This window comes from Chiloscyllium punctatum, chromosome 5 (genome assembly GCF_047496795.1).
Source record: "Chiloscyllium punctatum isolate Juve2018m chromosome 5, sChiPun1.3, whole genome shotgun sequence".
NCBI lineage: Eukaryota > Metazoa > Chordata > Chondrichthyes > Orectolobiformes > Hemiscylliidae > Chiloscyllium > Chiloscyllium punctatum.
In genome coordinates this window covers 107,159,564-107,177,353 of record NC_092743.1, presented here as the reverse complement: position 1 = coordinate 107,177,353, position 17,790 = coordinate 107,159,564, and the positions used below count along the sequence as shown (strand labels likewise).

Below are 17,790 nucleotides of genomic sequence, written 5' to 3'. Positions count from 1 at the left end.
ATATTGCACTTTCACATAGTAGCAGCTTGACAACTGTAAAAATTTCCATTTACTAACTGCTCTTGAATACCGATAACTGCATGCACGTCAATACTTTTTGTTCAAGAAGAGGTTATTGAAAATTACTTCATAAAAACAATTCAAGACAATGATCATTTCAAAATAATTTTATTTAAACACCTTCAACACATCAAGGAAAATACAGAAGTGGGTAGAAAAGGTGCTTGTGAATTACATTCATGAACTTAAAAATTTAAGACAAATGTATAAAAAAAGTCACAAAAACTTGACAACAAAAAAAAAAGCCATGTCCAGTTTCATCTAGGCATTGGAGCTGATCTGATGATCAATTAAACTGCAAAGAAATGGCATTGTAATTTGCTCATCGCATACTTAAAGACTGGCATGCTGAGAAAGGAAGGTCCTTATCCTCTGCAAAAGTTCCTTCTTTACACTATCTGGCACTAGGGCTGAAAGAAAGAATAAGAACTAAGTTAGCACAATACATGTAAACAGGTTAGAATATTGTGCTAAGAGCATACTAGTCTGCATTATGGATGCACGAAGATTCAATGAACTACGTTTATTTAAAAATCAGTCACAATATGGATGTTAAAGCAAGATTACACCAAGCCACATTTCTAACGGACTACACTTTTCTTCATTTGAACCAAGGAACGGAGCAATTGGTCAAAGCATAAAAGTAATAGGTATGAGGTTGCAGCATGGGGCAGAGTAAGACCGATTTCTTTTACCCAGCAGCTGGGAGCATCCAATCTTAGAGCAGAACCTTTCTTTAGAACTTAAAATCAGACTGGACTGTAAGGCTTGGCTTTGACTTTGGGATGACAGCTAAGTGAGACAGTGTTACCTCAGCTATAAATAGGGTGTGCAATATTAACTAAGGGAAAGGAAACCTGATGATTAAAAAAAAGCTACTTGTCACTTGGAAGGGCTTCTCAGTTGCTGAGGCAGACAGAAAAATTGTTGCCAACTAAATGGTAATTTGAATGGACAAAATGAAGTTTTTGTTTCACTCCAAAGTGACACTTAACAATCCAGCTTCAGTTATATTTGGGGACAAAATAAAGCCACCAAAGACAGGGTTATACCATATTCTTATACTGTCTCTCTCACACTTTCAGCTTATGCATTACTCTCTGTGAATGGCCAAACTCCCACATTACAGACTAGCATTTAAATTTAAGTGCATGGGATTAGGGATAATTTTATGGCATGGAGTGAAAATTGGTTGGTAAATAGGAGACAAGAGTAGGAATAAACAGGTCTTTTTCTGACTGGCAGGCATTGACTAGTGGGGTACCACAGGGATCAATGTTTGGACCCCAGCTATTCACAAAATATTAATGATTTAGATGAGGGAACTAAATGTAATATCTCCAAGTTTGCAGACGTGACAAAACTAGGTGGGAGGATGAGCTGTGAAGAGATTTCCACTTGTGTGGGAAATTAGAATAGAATAGAATTTTAAAAACAAATGGCCTCTGATTTAAGATGGCGAGAAGAATACCTCTCTTGGAAAGGCATTATTCTGTGGAATTTTCCTCTCTCAACAGCAGTGGAGGCAGGGTCATTGAATACTTTTAAGACAGAGATAGATTCTTCACTGACAAGAGTTGAAGGCATCAATCCATAGAATCCCTAACAAGTCCACACCGATCCTCTGAAGAGTAACCCACCCAGACCCATTCTCCTACCCTATTAGTCTACATTTATTCCTGACTCATGCACCTCACTTACACATCCCTGAACACTATGGGCAATTTACATTGGCAATTCACCTAACCTGCACACCTTTGGACTGTGGGAGGAAACCGGAGCACCCGGAGGAAACCCACCAGGCACGGGGAAAATATGCAAACTCCACACAGTCGTCTGAGGCTGGAATTGAACCCAGGTACTGGTGCTGAGAGGCAGCAGTGCTAATCACTGAGCCACTGTGCCATCTGAGACAGACAGCAAAATGGAGTTGAGTCCACTGTTTTAATATGATTTAGATATAAATATATCATTTATTTTAAAGTTTGGATTTGGAACTAGGGCTTTGGTTTGTGTGTATGAAGCAGTTGAATAATTAACTTGTCAGTCTTTCTGGAGCCATGGACATTAAACCAGCATGTCAGAAGTCACAGGGTACCATGCAACAGGTTTATTTGAAATCACAAGCTTTTGGAGTGCTGCCCCTCCTGGTGTGATATTAGAAATGCTTGTATTGATATCTGGTTGGCATGGACGAGTTGGACCGAAGAGTCTGTTTCCATGCTGTACATATCTATGACTCTATGAAAGAGTTTTATGAATACAGAAAGCACATATTAAAAGGCAATAGCTTGTTTTTGGTTTAGAGTAATTAAGGATTGATTTTAATTTTAGAAAAAGCAAGAGACTAGAAAAGCTTTGGGTCAGTTCACAGAAGGACCTCGCCAGGGTTGGATGTAAGTATAGTTTCTCCTGGATAAAGAAGCTTGTTCAGAACAGTTATGAAATATGTTAACTCAGTGTAAGGGTTTTTGTTTGAAATTTCCAGATGAGAAGTTTTTGGTTATAGCCCTGAATATTTGAAACCAAGAATGTTTAAGCTCAATTGTGTGAATCATCATAGAAAAGGCCAACAAATTCTCAATACAGTGATTTGAAAATAATGGATAAAACCTACTGAAGTGATAAAGAATGGGATTCTCTCTGGTATTTGAGTATTGCAAATGATGGCACTGGGATGAATGGAAATTTTTTCTGCCCTTGAATGTTTCAAAATCTTTCAAGTTGTGTTTTATGTAAGTAGCTTGGTTTGTTCTATTTGATCTTCAGTTCTATTGCATATTAAAAACATTGTAAAACTAAATGTGCAGCATAGCGTGCTTGTGTTTCACTGAAAAAACACCTTGTTCAATAAAAAAATTACAAAATATAATTGATCAAGCTAGATTTCAGTCTGGGATCTGACTTGCCCTATTGTAACATCAACTGAAATCATACCACTACAAAAGAGATCAGCCTTGAATTTATCAAATGGTGGAGCAGATTTGAGGGACCAAATGGTATATTCCTACTCCTCACTTGTTTCAATCAATTTATGTAGGGAGTTACAGGCAGGCTAGGTGATGGACGCAATTGGATATCGGGTTAAAAGTATTAAAAAGGAAAACTGGAATAAATCATGTGCTTAGTAACAGATTTTGAGCAACATCAGATCACAGTCAGAAGTACAAAAGCTTCTGAATAGACAGGTTTGGAACATCCAACTTACATTCAACATTGAATGGTTCAGCACAGTACAGGCCCTTCGGCCCACGATGTTATGCCAGCCTTTTGTCCTACTCTAAGATCAGACTATTCTACGTACCCTTCATTGTACTAAATTCCAAGAGTCGCTTAGAAGTCCCTAATGTATCTGACTCTACTACCACTGCTCAAAGTGCATTCCACGCACCCACCATTCTCTGATATCTCCCCTAAACCTTCCTCGAATTATCTTAAATTTATGTGCCCTCGTGATAGATATTTCCGCCATGGGAAAAAGTCTCTGGCTATCCACTCTACCTAGGCCTCTCAACATCCTGTACACCTCTATCAAGTCACCTCTCACCCTTCTTTGCTCCAATGAGAAAAGCCCTAGCTCCCTCAACCTTTCTTCATAAGACATGCCCTCTAGTCCAAGCAGTATCCTGGTAAATCTCCTCTGCACCCTTTCTAAGCTTCCACATCTTTCCTATAAAGATGAACACAATATTCCAAGTGTGATCTAACCAGGACTCTATAGAGCTACAGCATAACCTTCTGGCTCTTAAACTCAAATCCCCTAATGAAAGCCAACACACCATGCGCCTCCTTAACAAACCTATCAACCTGGGTGGCAACTTTGAGATATCTATGGATCCCTCTGTTCCTCCACATTGCCAAGAATCCTGCCTTTAATCCTGTATTCTGCATTCAAATTAAACTTTCCAAAGTGAATGACTTCACACTTTTCCAGGTTGAACTCCATCTGCTGCTTATCAGTCCAGTTCTGCATCCTGTTAATGTCTCATTGCAATCTACATCAGCTCTCCACGCTTTCCACAACTCCACCAACCCTCATGTCATCAGCAAACTTACTAACCCACCCTTTCACTTCCTTATTTATAAAAAAAATCCACAAAAGAGGTCTCAAAACCGATCCCTACAGACTTGGAGTTAAGATATTGGAGCTAAGTGCAGTAATATCAGTTATTCTTTAAGATGGAAACGGTCAATTGATTTACAGTTTATAAAAAAAAGTAATCTCATGAGATGGTGACATTGTCACTGGTAAGGCCACCCCTTGTTGCCCATCCCTAATTTGCCCTAGAGAGGTAAAGGATCAACCACATTGCTGTAGGTCTGGGGTGACATGTCAGGTAGATCAGGTAAGGATAGCCAGATTTTTTCCCCTAAAGGACATTAGTGAACCAGAACTGTTTTCACAACGATAATTTCATGGCCATTATTATTGAGACCAGTTTTTCAATTCCATATTTATTGATCGGCTTTAAATCCGACCAGCTGTCTTGATGGAACTTGAGCCCACGTGCCAAGAGCACATCTTACAGAAAGAGCGTGGTTATGAAGAACAGTTATATATATAGGGAAACACTAACTCTGTCTTTCCACAGATACTGCCAGGCCTGCTAAGTATTTTCTGCTTTTAATGCCAGAAACAGAATGGTCGGTTGGCATCGGTGGGGTGGGGTCTTCATTTATGCCACTTTAATTCTTTCATATAGGAATGGTTCTAAAGAACTGATGAAGTCGGAGGCAGATCCATAGGCTACACCAGAAATTGGTACTGTAGTTATCCTCACATTCGAAGCTTATAGAATCACCATCCTGTACATTTCATACAAGTTAACAACACACATACCTCTTCCTTTTGGAGTAATTTCTGCCACCAAATCATCAACTGTAACATGTTCCAAGCCTTTTTCCCTGATCACATCTGGAGGAGAAAAAAAATTTCAAAAGAAAGGAAGTTTGAAAGCATTTGTATCAAAACAAATGACTAAATACTTAGCACAAATCTTCATCACTTGAGATATATTGAGGAATCGACAACTGCATGACATTCAATTTTTCTTAGTTTTTAAAGTCATCTGAGGTTATCACCTTCCATACTTTTTCCTTAAACTTTTTTACTCTAATAGTATTCATATATGTGTGTAAGTTAGCTCACTGAGCTGGAAGATTTGTTATGCACACACTGAATGGATACAAAATATCAGAACTTAATAGCACATGCAAATGTCAGTGCTGTCTCGAAGGACTGAAGGGCATTTTTACAATTGGTTCGATTCTACGTAATTATAAGCACATGCTTCAATGAATTAGTGCAACAAACTTGTGTCCAGAAGTCTAACCACCAAAGCAGCACTCAGACGCATTGGAGGACAGTGAGCTGAATTGATACTCAAAGTCAATGAACTAGAGCTGGAGCACTGTACTTCCATATATGTGGACTGCCCACTGTTCTTGAATAACCTACTTTTAATCTGCCTGCTCCTAATTGAATAACTTTTCAAAAGAACGAGCTTTTCTGGGTGATATTATTCTATGATTTGAGTATCCTCCAATTCAGTTTACCCATGTTGACCTCCATTTCACAGTGAATGTTGAGAACACAAAGATGGGTATTTATGTAACTAGTTGAGAGATATAGCTCCATTTTCTTTGGGGTTGTCTTTAATTATGCTAGTTAAAAGACACTGCAACAAATATTTCTTATTGCTCCTCCTGAAGGAAAAGTCATGCAGTCGGGTAAAACTGCATTAACATTTTATAGTAATTCTATCCAAAATTCAAAGTGCTGCAATGTTCACTCGTTGAGGGAGTCTTCAAATCAACTGACATATATTGCACAAGCCCTCTCCAAGACCATCTGTGCATTTAATGGAACTCAAACTTTTGGGCAAGGAGTAAGGAATCAAAGCATATTGTCTTGGTGATTCCAGGTTCCACATTTAATTCCTTTGCCAAAATATTTAAAACACCAGAGTGTGACGATGCTGCCCCTTTAACGTTATATTGTCTTTGGTTTTGTTCAAGAAGTGTTGTAAAGGCAGAGGTTCTGATTGTGTCTGGAAGTATCTACTTCCAAACACTTTCAAGTCTTTTGTTTTAAGAACACTTGGACAATAAAAAGGGAGTGGTCAGTTCTCCCAGTTCAGGGTTTTGTTTTGGGTTTAGCAAGCAGTCTGTTTGAAACTGCTGGTCAAGTCTTTAAGCTGGGGATCCAAAGAAGCAGTTCCATGCTGATCCTCTCTCTCTCTCTGACATCTCTCCTGTAAGAACCTGTGTTTGATTTTACCTTTTTGCCAAGGGGATGTTTATGGGGGTGTTGCAAGTTTAGATTAGATTCCCTACAGTATGGAAACAGGCCATTTGGCCCAACAGTCCACACCAACCCTCCGAAGAGTAACCCATGCAGACCTGTTCTCCTACCCTATATTTACCCTTGACTAATGCAGCTAACACTATGGGCAACTTAGCATGGCCAATACACCTAACTTGTACATCTTTGGATTATGGGAGGAAGTGGGAGCACCCAGAGGAAACTCATGCAGACACAGGGAGAACGTGCAAACTCCACACAGACAGTCGCCCAAGGCTGGAATCGAACCAGGGTCCCTGGCATTGTATGGCAACAGTGCTAACCACTGAGCCACTGCGCTGCCCACACAAGTATTTGGAACAGCATCATTAAGTTGCGATAGAGGCGATTAGGTTTTCAGATAGGCTAAGTTACTCTAAGTTTGGTTCTCTTTTGTTCGTGTCTCATTCAGTTTTCTGTAAGTAAATACTGTTTTGTTAAGACTGAGTGGTTTGGCCAGCTGCATCACCCCTGGAATATTGACACTACACCAACTAGAAAAGTTAGGGTCTGGGCTACCTTCTTGTAATGTTTTGAGGAGGTCTGGCCTGGTCCATAACAGACTGGGGGCTCTTTGCAGGATTTGTTGTATAGTTCCAAATTGAGATTAGGGTTGCTGGACTTAAGGGCAGTGAGTGATAGATGTTAATGTCTTTTTTCCCAGAAGTTGGTTTAAACAGTGCTTGGTGTGGTAAATGGATCTTTAAGTCACTAAGAGTTTTCCGGGGGTGGAAGTACTAATTTTGGGGGCTTCACAAAAGGTGAACAAGGCAAAGCTGCTGGAATTGGCAGTCAAGCTGGAGTTGGAGTTACCTTCGTCCAAAAGAAAAGGAGAGACAATTACAACAATAGCTCAGCATTTAAATATGCTGTAAAAGCTATTGGAATCTTTGGAGATGGCTAAAATTCAATTGAGAATGAAGCAGCTTGAATTAGAGGCAAAAGATAAGGGAAGAGAAAAAGAAAGGAAGGGGAGGGAGGGAGACAGGGTTTGAACTTCATAAATTGACACTTAGTCAGGAACATCAGCTTAAAAGGATGAAGATGAAGGCAGTTTAGTGAGGAAGAGAGTAATGACGAGCAAACCCAGAGCAGCCAAAGGCCTGGTGAGAATTTGTTTAAATACGTTGAAGCATTGCCTAAATTTGATGAGAAGGACATAGAAGCCTTTTTCATCTCATTTGAAAAGGTGGCGAAAAAAATGAAGAGGCCAATGGCCAGGTGGGTTTTGTTGATCCAAACAAAACTTGTAGGTTGAGCTTGTCAGGTATTTGCATCAACATCAGAGGAGGTATCTGGGGCATATGAAGAGGTGAAGAAAGCCATTTTAAATACATATGAGCTTATGCCAGAAGCCTACAGACAATGTTTCAGGAATCTAAGGAAGGACCCTGGTCAAAATGGAGTTTGAAAGGATCAAACAAAAGTAATTTTGATAGGTGAATAACGCATTAAATATAGAGCAACTCTATGACTCCGTTAGAGAGATGATTATTTTGGAGGAGTTCAAAAATTCACTTCCTGAGGTAGTGAGAACTCATGTGGAAGAGCAGAGAGTTAAAAAGGCAGGATTAGCAGCTGAAATGACTGATGATTGAGTTGGTTCCTGAATCAAAGTTTGGCTTCCAACATCAATTTCAATCCAGGAGGGATAGAAATTGGGGAAAAGAGAAATCCTCACACAATAAGGGAAAGGTAGATCTTGGTGAAGATCATAAGGATAACTTACCACAGGGTAAAAATGCAACCCATGAAGGGAAAAGAAAAGTTAAAATGCTCTGATGTTTTCACTGCAGTAAAGTAGGCCACAAGGAATCAGCGTTGGTGGGTTAGAAAACATTGGAAAGCCAGATGAAGGAAAACAGGAAAAGCCAGTGCATTTTGTTGGGAGTGGTGAAGGAACGCACAGTGGAGGCACCACTACCAAATCTACACCAGAATGTACAACCTGGTCACAGTTTGCTTAAGGAGGAAGTGCCTGATCTTCTTAAACCATAAAGTTGTGAAAGTAAAGTTTACCTGCTGCTCCTGGTCAATGCAAGTAAAGAGGTTACAATATTAAGAGATAAAGAATCCTCTCAATCTTTGATGTTGAAAGACGGGAAGATATGTACTTTTGAAGGACTACTGCCAAAAAAAGTGCTAATAATGGGAATTCACAGTGAGACGAGAAGCACTCAATTATGTAAAGTGAGGTGAGAGTGTCCAGTGAAGAGTGAAGAAGTTGTGGTGGGATTAATGGACAAAGTGTCAGCTCCATGAATGCAATTTGTCCTTACTAACGATACAAGTGGCTCACAGTAGGAGTATGGTTGAAAAGCCACGTTCTGGCAACTGTGGTATTTCAGGAAACATATTCTGGATCTTAAGAGCGAGTATATAAATCCAAATAATTGGAGATAAAGGTGAAGCAACCCAACAAACAGAATGGATGGCATTTATCACAGCGGTGAATTTGAAATTCATGACACTGACAAAATTACCAATATATTGGCTCAGTTCCTTCTTCTTCATTCCTATTTCCCCATTTGATGGGATAAGAGATAATGTGGACTCAATGGGTTAAATGCTTCCCATTCTGTACCATTTCATGAACCCCTAATAATTGTTTTGCATTCTTCACTGGCCAATTAAAGTTTCTGCTTTTCCTATTTGAATTATTTTATTTAAAAGATCTGGTTAGATTTAAGAGCTGAACTAAAAATTCCACTGATGTTAAGCCAGACATGAATTTATGTAAACTGTAATGAATGTTTCACCCTAAAAATTATTAAACTAGTGTCACTTCACCTGACAAAGGAACAGCGCTTTTGAAATTTTCAATTTCAAAAAAAAACCTTGTTAACTATGACCTGATGTTGTGTGATTTCTGACTTTGTCCACCCTAGTCCAACACTGGCAACTCCAAATCATAAACTTGCGAATGACCAAGAATGAGCATTGGGATTGTTTGGCCTATAGTCACTTTTGATCATTGTAAAATAGAGCATTTTTCAATAGCTCACAAGTTGCAAACTGGACCTGAAGGGCTTGCAAGCGATGTCATCCCGTGAAAGTTTACCTTTACAGTGCGCTTTCAACTGATCTTTCCATCCACATTCAGTCAGCTTAGCTCGGAGCAATTCCTTCAGACTGTAGGGAAAAAGAGAGAGACTAGGAAGAATTGACATCCCAATTGTTTAGAACTTGGAAAATATATTTAAAGTGGACACTGTCTCACCGTTCTCGCTCTCCTGTTTCTATCAGCTTCTGGTTTATGGTTGCTCTGAGTTGTGCGTCTTTATTCATTTCAGAAAGTGAGCAACTGCAACAGGATGAAAACAGCAGCATTTATCAATGTGAAAGGAACAGTAATGCTTTGTTTTGACAGTCAGTATTTCTCCAAATGCTTGTAAAGCAAAATTATTAGCTGACTGTTTTGTGCATTTGAACTTTTCACAACTGACTACGTTCATGTGATGGCAAACAAGAATGTAACAGGCAAATGTGAGAAGGACTAAGTGCATTTAATAAATTATATCTTGATATTAACAAAACAGAGTTTTTAAAAAAATTAGAAGTTACCAAAACACTGATAGCTACACAAACATTCTCATTCTTTAATGAACAGGGGGTGGTACAATATCTCAGTGGCATTGCTCCCTTACAATGCCTAGGATCTAGGTTTGTTTTCAGTCTTGGATAACTTCTGTGTGGAGTTTGATTAGACCTTACTCTCCAGATTACTTATAACCAAAGATCACTGCACTATTGTGCTCATAATCAAATCTAGAGAGATAAAGAAAACATCAGCTCCAACAGCTCAAATATGCAGTTGGTAAATTCTGCACAGAGAAGAGCAAGACAGCATATCTCTCACTCTCCCCCCCAAACAAAAAAAGGGGGCCTACAGTGGTTAGTACTGCTGCCTCCTAGTGTCAGGGACCCAGGTTCAATTCCACGGGTGGCTATCCTTGTGGAGTTTGCACGTTCTCCCCATGTCTATATCGGTTTCTGCTGGGTGCACCTGTTTCCTCCCACAGTCTAAAGCTGTAGGTTAAGTGGAGTGACCATGCTAAATTGCCCTCTATGAAGGTTAGGTGGATTTACCTTGGTATATGAGGGGTTGGGGCTGTGTGAAATGCTCCTTGGAGGATAGGTACAGGGCTCAATGGGTTGAATTACCTCTTTCCACACAGTCGGGATTCTATGACTTTAGATGGGTACATAAGATAGAAAATAAACAAGCTGTGTTACTTGCAGAAGATTCCCTTAATTTGGACAAAATACCCATTTCCAATCTATTTCTCAGTTTTGAAGCTAATTGTTGGCTTCTTGCTAGCCTTTAGTCTTTATTCCATTTCTACTTCATGCTAAGCTTGTTACATCACGTAGTATTTGGGTTACAGTAACAAGCAGAAGGAAAAACAAAATCAGAAAAAATGGTGATAGTTCATTATTGAAACATGTAGATATAAAACAAAGAAATGTACAAGAGCTTTTATCACCAACTGCTCCCGGACACCAGTCCCCTTCACGGCTGCTTGCTGGATACGATGCTGTACAATCCTTATGTCCAGTCCCACACTAAACTAAGTTTCAGACACCATTTCACACCAATTATGAATGTCCGATCCGATCACACCCTGAATTCCACTGAAAGTCTAATTCATATTATTATCCTCAGAATGGATATCCCTCAATAGACCTCACCACGTTCAATTTCATGCAAATTACCCACACATCTCAACTAAAAATGTAAACAAACCAAGGGAAATGCTGAAGAAACTTGGCAGGTTTGGCTCTTGTGGTAACTCATAATGGATTTCAAATGTCAATTCTACTTTCTCTCCTCAGGCGCTGACAGTCCTGTTGAGTTTGTCCAACATTTTGTATCTTTGTTTTAGGTTTCCATCAAATGCAGCATTTTGCTTTTACGTAATAAAAGTGACACTGATAATAATTGTGTATGTGCCATGATTACCTGTCTCTAATCGTCCCTTTGTATACCTAGCCTCACAGCGCCAGAGACCCGGATTCAATTCCCGCCTCAGGCGACTGTGTGTGGAGTTTGCACATTCTCTCTGTATCTGCGTGGGTTTCCTCCGGGTGCTCCAGTTTCCTCCCACAGTCCAAAATGTGCAGGTTAGGTGAATTGGCCAAGTTAAATTGCCTGTAGTGTTAGGTGAAGGGGTAAATGTAGGGGAATGAGTCTGGGTGGGTTGCGCTTCGGCAGGTTGGTGTGGACTTGTTGGGCCGAAGGGCCTGTTTCCACACTGTAAGTAAGTAATCTAAAAAAAAGTAATCTAGATAAGCACATCACAAAAAGGAGCTACATTCACCCCAAGGTTTTGAAATCTGGCATTTTCTATTTGCTAAATACTGTTATAATAGATGACTACCCTCTAGTGGCTGCAAACAAAAGCACACAGTAAATTATATTTAACTTACACTTGAGATGCAAAATTCAAACATCCTCATTTGTAAGATATTCCTGACTGGAAATAGCTTCATATTTATCAAAAGCCTGAAATAGACCATCTTTTCAGTAGAAATACTCATCAAATCATCCAAGAAACAACTCAGTAATTATCATTGGTATTGCATTATGACCAATACCAAAATCACACTTGTCTATTCAATCATTCTGAAAATTGAACTGCAACGATTTCCTAGTGGTAACCAATTTAACTATAAGGCTCTTCAATGTGCAGCCCATGTTGATGCCTTGCATCCTGATACGATTACATGAATCTGTTAAAGTGCATTGCTGGTTAATTATGACCAGCTAAGACAGCTTTCACCTGTTCTGATCGCTGAAAAAAAAGTATTTGGTTAGCCGATCAAGGACCAGAAAAGCAAAATCTATGTGATGGCTGCTTTTGAGTAAGACCAAGACCTGTACTAATGCTGAGAGACACAAAAAGACAGAAATAACAAGTGTCATACAGTGAGAATTTGGATAGAAAGAAGTTGCAGCACAATTCAAAATGAAGCAAAGTCACCCATAGACCCCCATGCTGTGCCTTCTCCTCCTTTCAGAACTTTCTCACCTCCCTATCACCATCCTACACTCCACCTTCATCCTCTCTACTCCTCTCTTCTATTTTACCCAACCACATCTCTCCTGATCCCATCCTCCTGTGTACTCAATCCTCATTTCTCATCCTTCTTCATAGAAACCCTCCCACACCCCTTTGTCCCTCCAAATCCCTCCTCCACGACCAAATCCCGCTCCCTCTCTTCCTCACTCCAAAACCCCCTTCCTGCTCCCCCAAATATTCCCTCAAAGTCATTCCCCACACCCTCTCCAATCCCAACCCCACTTGCTCCTCCTCTCCAATCAGAACCCCGCTTCCAACCACCCTCCTCCACAATCCCCGAACATCCTCTCCAATCCCCCATCCCCTCCCTGATCTCACCCGTTTTGCAATCCCACCCTCGCCTCCACTTCAATCCATCCTTTCCCCAATCCCACTCCACCCCGTCTCCTCCTCCAATCCCCCCCTACCGCCAACCTCTCTCCAAACTCACACCCCTCCACTCCAATATCCCCCACCCTCCCATCCAATCCACAGACTCCCATCTTCGATCCCCAAATTCCCCACCCCCTCTAATTCCCTATTCTTCACCTCTCCCTCTCTGTCTCCAAAATAGCCCCAATCTCTCTCCTTTTCTCCCTCTGTCTCCACTCACCCCCATCTCACCTCTTTGATCCTCCTCTCTGCTCACGATCTCCCCGGTCTCTATCTTACATACAACAAACCGAGGCCCAGGGCGGCTCCAAGGAAATGCCCGCGGCAACACCGCTCCCCCGGCCACCTGCAGCTTCACAAAATGGTTCCGGACCGTAAGGAACGGGGATACGACCTTGGACCGGAGTGAATAACAAACACCGCCAACTAAAAGAATGTGTGTGAGAGAGAGACGAATTTAATTCAAAATAAACCCCTGTCAAAATGTGATTGAAAAGTGAGGAAACGGAACGTGCAACACATTCATTCCACCCCACGACCTCCGAGCAGTGAACCAAGCAACAGCAAATCCTAATGTTAAACCAGAATTAAATTCGTGTTGGAAATACACAATCTATTTGACAGTAAATATTAATTTATGGCGACGTATCGAAGAACAAAGATCTTCATTTATCAAACCAGTGACAGGACTACAATTCCCAGCCTGCCCTGGGATATCACCGGAAGTGCGTGGCGGACGGAGTGATGGCGGCGGCTAATTGTTCTCTGACTGTGTCTCGGCACCTTCTCGACCCCAAGTTTGACAGTTACAAGCTGTCCTTGGAAACGCTGCCTATTTACACTGTGGACCTTGATGGTGGTGAGTTACCAGGGCAGCAACCCCTTCCCGCAGCACCAGCTATTCCTGCTTCACTCCATCAGGCAGAGAAAACCGCCTTTCTTTAGCGCCGTTCACGTCCTCAGGTTGCTTTCAGTTATCGACGTGTTTTATTTATCATTTTATTGTATCGTTTAATCTATCACCAGGATTGTTGAGGTTCGGTCACCACATTAATAAACACGTTAGTCAATCTGTGCACATTGCTGTTTGAGGCATTACTTGATAATCCAACCGGTTTCCACGTTTTGGGTGAGGGTTAGGCATTGGTCCCAGACACGGACACTTTGGGGGCACTCTTCCCTCCGCCAACTCCTTCAAATTAGTGGCTGCTGTGTCTTTTAACGACTATCTTGAAAGGGCAGACAGGACCTTGGTTTACTGTCTTATTCAGATGGTATCTCTGACCATACTGCACTTTCTCATTACCGTATTGGATCCGTCCATCTGTGATTTTTTTTATTCCCCTCGAGTCCCAAGAATGGGATTTGTATACACAACCTTCTATCTCAAAAGCGAGAATGAGACCAATTGAACCAGGGCTGATATCTGCTTTGTTCAGCTTTCTACCTACCTGACTCCTCCACAAGAAAATTTGTATCTTTTGTTATGACTTCTGACGCTTTCACATTAAAAATCCTCACTGCATCATGCAGAGCGGCTTGGTCTACAGTACAGTGCTGTCTCATTACAATGGCCAGTTATTATGGAAATATTGTAGGGCTGGGTTTGTTTCGCTCAAATGGCAGCACTCCTCTTGAGTGAGAGGATTGTGTCTCGAAGTCCTGATGCTGAATTTCAGCAAGTAATCTATGGTGAACCTCAGCTGGAGGTTCACTCATTGTTGAATGAGTAGAGCTTACAATGTTAAATTGGTGATGTGCCTACTTAATTAAGTGGGTTTAAGATATTGTAGGGCAATATTCTGAATTATGGAGTTCTTTCAATATTCAGCTTAAGCAATACCATAAACATACCAGGAGAACAGACTATAGATGACTCTAATATTGTTGGGGATGGGGGTTTTTTTATGCTTAAATTGACAGCCCCCTAATTTCTTTCTTGACAATGAATGCACTTCAAAAAGACCGAACTGACTGGTGCTTCATCATGTGATAAGCACCTATGTAAATGTAGGTAGATATATTGCCGTATGAACTGATTTTTTTAACATAAATTTACTTTATTTCAAGTGTAAACTTTAGTATCCTGTGGGACCCAGCCATGCAGACCAGAAATGTTTTGATCTCAAATCAGACCTTGTTGACTGCCTGATTCAGCCATTGAGATTTTCAAAAATCAAAGAGGCCATTTAGTCTGTCACATTTGTGTTGAATCTTTTTTGGTGCAGAAACCCTCAACTAATTCTGCTGGTCTCTCCCTGTCTTTCTGTGTTGCATCTCTTCTTTGTTATGGTTCTGGAAAAACATTTCAACCTGTTACAGCTGTTACCAAAAAAAGTCATAACTTTAGGAATTGTGTGCCATTTGGCACCCTCTCCCAAGCAAGCTTTGCCATTCAATGAGATAATGGCTGGTTTCCACTTTCTTGCCTGCCCTTATCACCCTTGACTACTTTGTTGATTAAAGAGGAAATGTATTTAAAGACACCTCTTTCTCACAATCTTGCTCTCTTGTTCTCTTCCTCCACTCACTAGGTCAAACAATTCTAAAAATGTATGTCCCCGTAAGAGAACTTCTTCATCTTTGTCTTAAATGAAAGACTCCTTATTTTGAAACTGTCCTGTAGTTCTAAACACCCCATCCTCCCAGCATCTACCCTGTGAACCTCCCTCAGAATTTTGCATGTTTCAATAAGGTCATCTTTAACTCTTCTAATCGGCAATGCATGTAGTCCCAACCTTCTCATTCTTTTCTCATAAGACAAGCATCTCATCCCAGGAATTGGCCAAGTGGGCCACTTCTGAACTGCATTGGATTCAAGTTGATCTCTGCTTTAAGTAAGGACACTAAAACTGCACAGGATACTTTCAAAACTTCTTACAACTTGCTCATTCTTGTGATTGTGAATCAACCCCTTCTTGTTAATTTGCAATCGTAGTCAACTGTCTTTCCTGACTAGCTTCTTAAATTTCCTTTTGGGCTTTTTCATGGTACTAGTTTCAGTATCTCTAGTATCATTAGAAAATGGAACCTCAAGATAATAACAGTAATGAGGATCACAGCAGCAACTATCCCAATTGTAAAACATTAAATTCAATGCCTGCATTAATCTTTTAGAAGTACAAAGCCAGTACTGGCAGATCTAGGTGCATTCCTTCCTTCCCCTCAACTCTCCATAGCATTACATCTATCACTACTTCTTCGCTGACCCCATGCCTGTCTGTATCACAGTGGAGAATCTGTTATTATTTTAATCATGAAAAGTTGAAGGATCTTGCAAATTTTATTTTGGCAAATTACAGATAGCAACCTGTCCTGTAGTAGAATTGACACAAGTGTAATCTTAAGAGCATACTCTGCCAAAGAATTTAGATGTGTAATTGGATAAACAAAAAGACTTTGTTGAAGACAAATTGAAATTGCAAGAAAGATTGAAGAGTAAACAAGAAACTGAGAGTAAATTATATTTGCCCTTTCTCAGTATTGAGTTAAAAATAATTAACGGTTGATAGTCAGAAGAGTGCAGTATGTTACAATTCCACTGGGCAGAGTCTGCCCTTATCAAGCCACGCTGCCTTGCAAGAGGTACAAAACTGTACCAGAAAACGGTCAATTTGTTTCTCTCTTGTACTACGATCTAGAATAAAACATCTGCTAGAAATTTGTAATTAACTCAAAAATAACTTATTTATTAGAATATGGCTCTGGAACTTGGGCCTCCTGGTCCAGAGGTAGAGGCATTATCACTGTGCCATAACAGCCCTATTTGTTAGAAGAAAACTTATTCTAAGAGTAAGTGGCACAACTGGTGAGCAATTAAGTTACTATGTAGAATTAAAATATATCTCCTTAGTTTCAAGCACACCATCACATGACAAACAAAACAATGCAACTTTGAAATTATTTGGGTTTTTAAAAAATGGCATCTAGTTATTGACCTCTCCACCCGTGGAAAAAGTCTCATACTTTTCACTCTATCACATGATTGAATTATCTGAAGATGTATCAGAACAGAGAAAAGTTTTACAGCAGACCCAATATATTTAAGTTCTTAATGGCCTTCAGTAAGATATTATGAACTCAAGATTTGTCATGACACTGACCATGTCTCAACTTAAACCTAGTACGGTTTACTAATCAAACCTACTCTCTGACCAGTAGTTGCTGATCTGATTAGATTATCTACAGTATGGAAACAGGCCATTTGGCCCAACAAGTCCAGAGTAACCCATCCAGACCCATTCCCCTACATTTACCCCTGACTAATGCACCTAACACTATGGGCAATATAGCACAGCCAATTCACCTAACCTGCACATTTTTGGATTGTGGGAGGAAACCCATGCAGACACTGGGAGAATGTGCAGACCCCACACACAGTCGGCCAAGGCTGGAATCGAACCTGGGTCCCTGGCGCTGTGCTAACCACTGAGCCACTGTGCTGCTGATCAAATAATTTTGCAGTTTTAAAATTCTTGCCCTTGTTTCAATCTTATTGAATCTCTGCCATCTCCTTCAGCCTTGCAAACCCAATAAATATTTGCAGTCCACAATTTTTGATCTATATAGCAGTCTAAATTTTAACCACTCCACCATGTGCGGCCATATGTTCCTATAATTTAGAGATCCCTTTTAAAACCTCTCTTCCTCTGCTAAATCTTTCCTTCAAATCCATTTCTTTAACCCAACACTCAACATTTGGCCTAATATCTCCCTTACACAGTTGGTATCTAATTTTGGGATAGGATGTTTTGGATAGGGCAAGATGTAAGAGGGAGGGGAGGAAGTTTGTATGGAGTATAAACTGTTACCAGTTGGACTGATTTAGGTTGTTTGTGCTACCTGTAGTACTGTTGAGGTGAATGGAGTGCATATTTAGCAAGACCATTTGGCAATTCTTTTTGCAATCAGGAGCTTCTCGTGAGATGCTGA

The 17,790-nt window shown here is 40.3% G+C and overlaps 2 protein-coding genes across 4 annotated transcripts in view; one reads left to right on the top strand and one right to left on the bottom strand.

The window, feature by feature from the left end:
• Positions 1 to 152: 152 nt before the first annotated feature.
• eny2 (ENY2 transcription and export complex 2 subunit) lies at positions 153 to 13,243 on the bottom strand. Of its 2 annotated transcripts, none has more exons than XM_072570997.1 (5): positions 13,090 to 13,243; positions 9,624 to 9,707; positions 9,465 to 9,535; positions 4,901 to 4,975; positions 153 to 470 (listed from the first exon to the last, which is right to left on the bottom strand). In XM_072570997.1, exons 2-5 carry the CDS (start codon positions 9,689 to 9,691, stop codon positions 394 to 396), a joined length of 291 nt encoding a protein of 96 aa, XP_072427098.1. In that variant the 5' UTR covers positions 9,692 to 9,707; positions 13,090 to 13,243; the 3' UTR covers positions 153 to 393. The 2 variants fall into 2 exon arrangements, with proteins under 2 accessions (XP_072427098.1, XP_072427100.1); XM_072570999.1 differs by having other exon boundaries at positions 13,079 to 13,178.
• A 60-nt stretch (positions 13,244 to 13,303) lies between these two features.
• nudcd1 (NudC domain containing 1) overlaps positions 13,304 to 17,790 on the top strand; it is a 129,873-nt gene continuing 125,386 nt past the window's right edge. The window contains exon 1 of one of the 2 annotated variants that reach the window (XM_072570995.1): positions 13,304 to 13,717. In XM_072570995.1, coding sequence (XP_072427096.1) covers positions 13,603 to 13,717 — 115 coding nt within the window. In that variant the 5' untranslated portion in view covers positions 13,304 to 13,602. The remainder of the gene's footprint in view (positions 13,718 to 17,790) is intronic. The other variant, XM_072570996.1, reaches the window with a different exon arrangement.

Excerpts from the sequence above, each read along its gene's own strand:
- eny2 (XM_072570997.1), bottom strand. The coding sequence starts at position 9,691 with ATGAATAAAGACGCACAACTCAGAGCAACCATAAACCAGAAGCTGATA. Across the intron at positions 9,536-9,623 it reads GAAACAGGAGAGCGAGAACG|TCTGAAGGAATTGCTCCGAG; the intron begins GTGAGACAGTGT and ends TTTTCCCTACAG. Across the intron at positions 4,976-9,464 it reads GTTGAAAGCGCACTGTAAAG|ATGTGATCAGGGAAAAAGGC; the intron begins GTAAACTTTCAC and ends TTTCTCCTCCAG.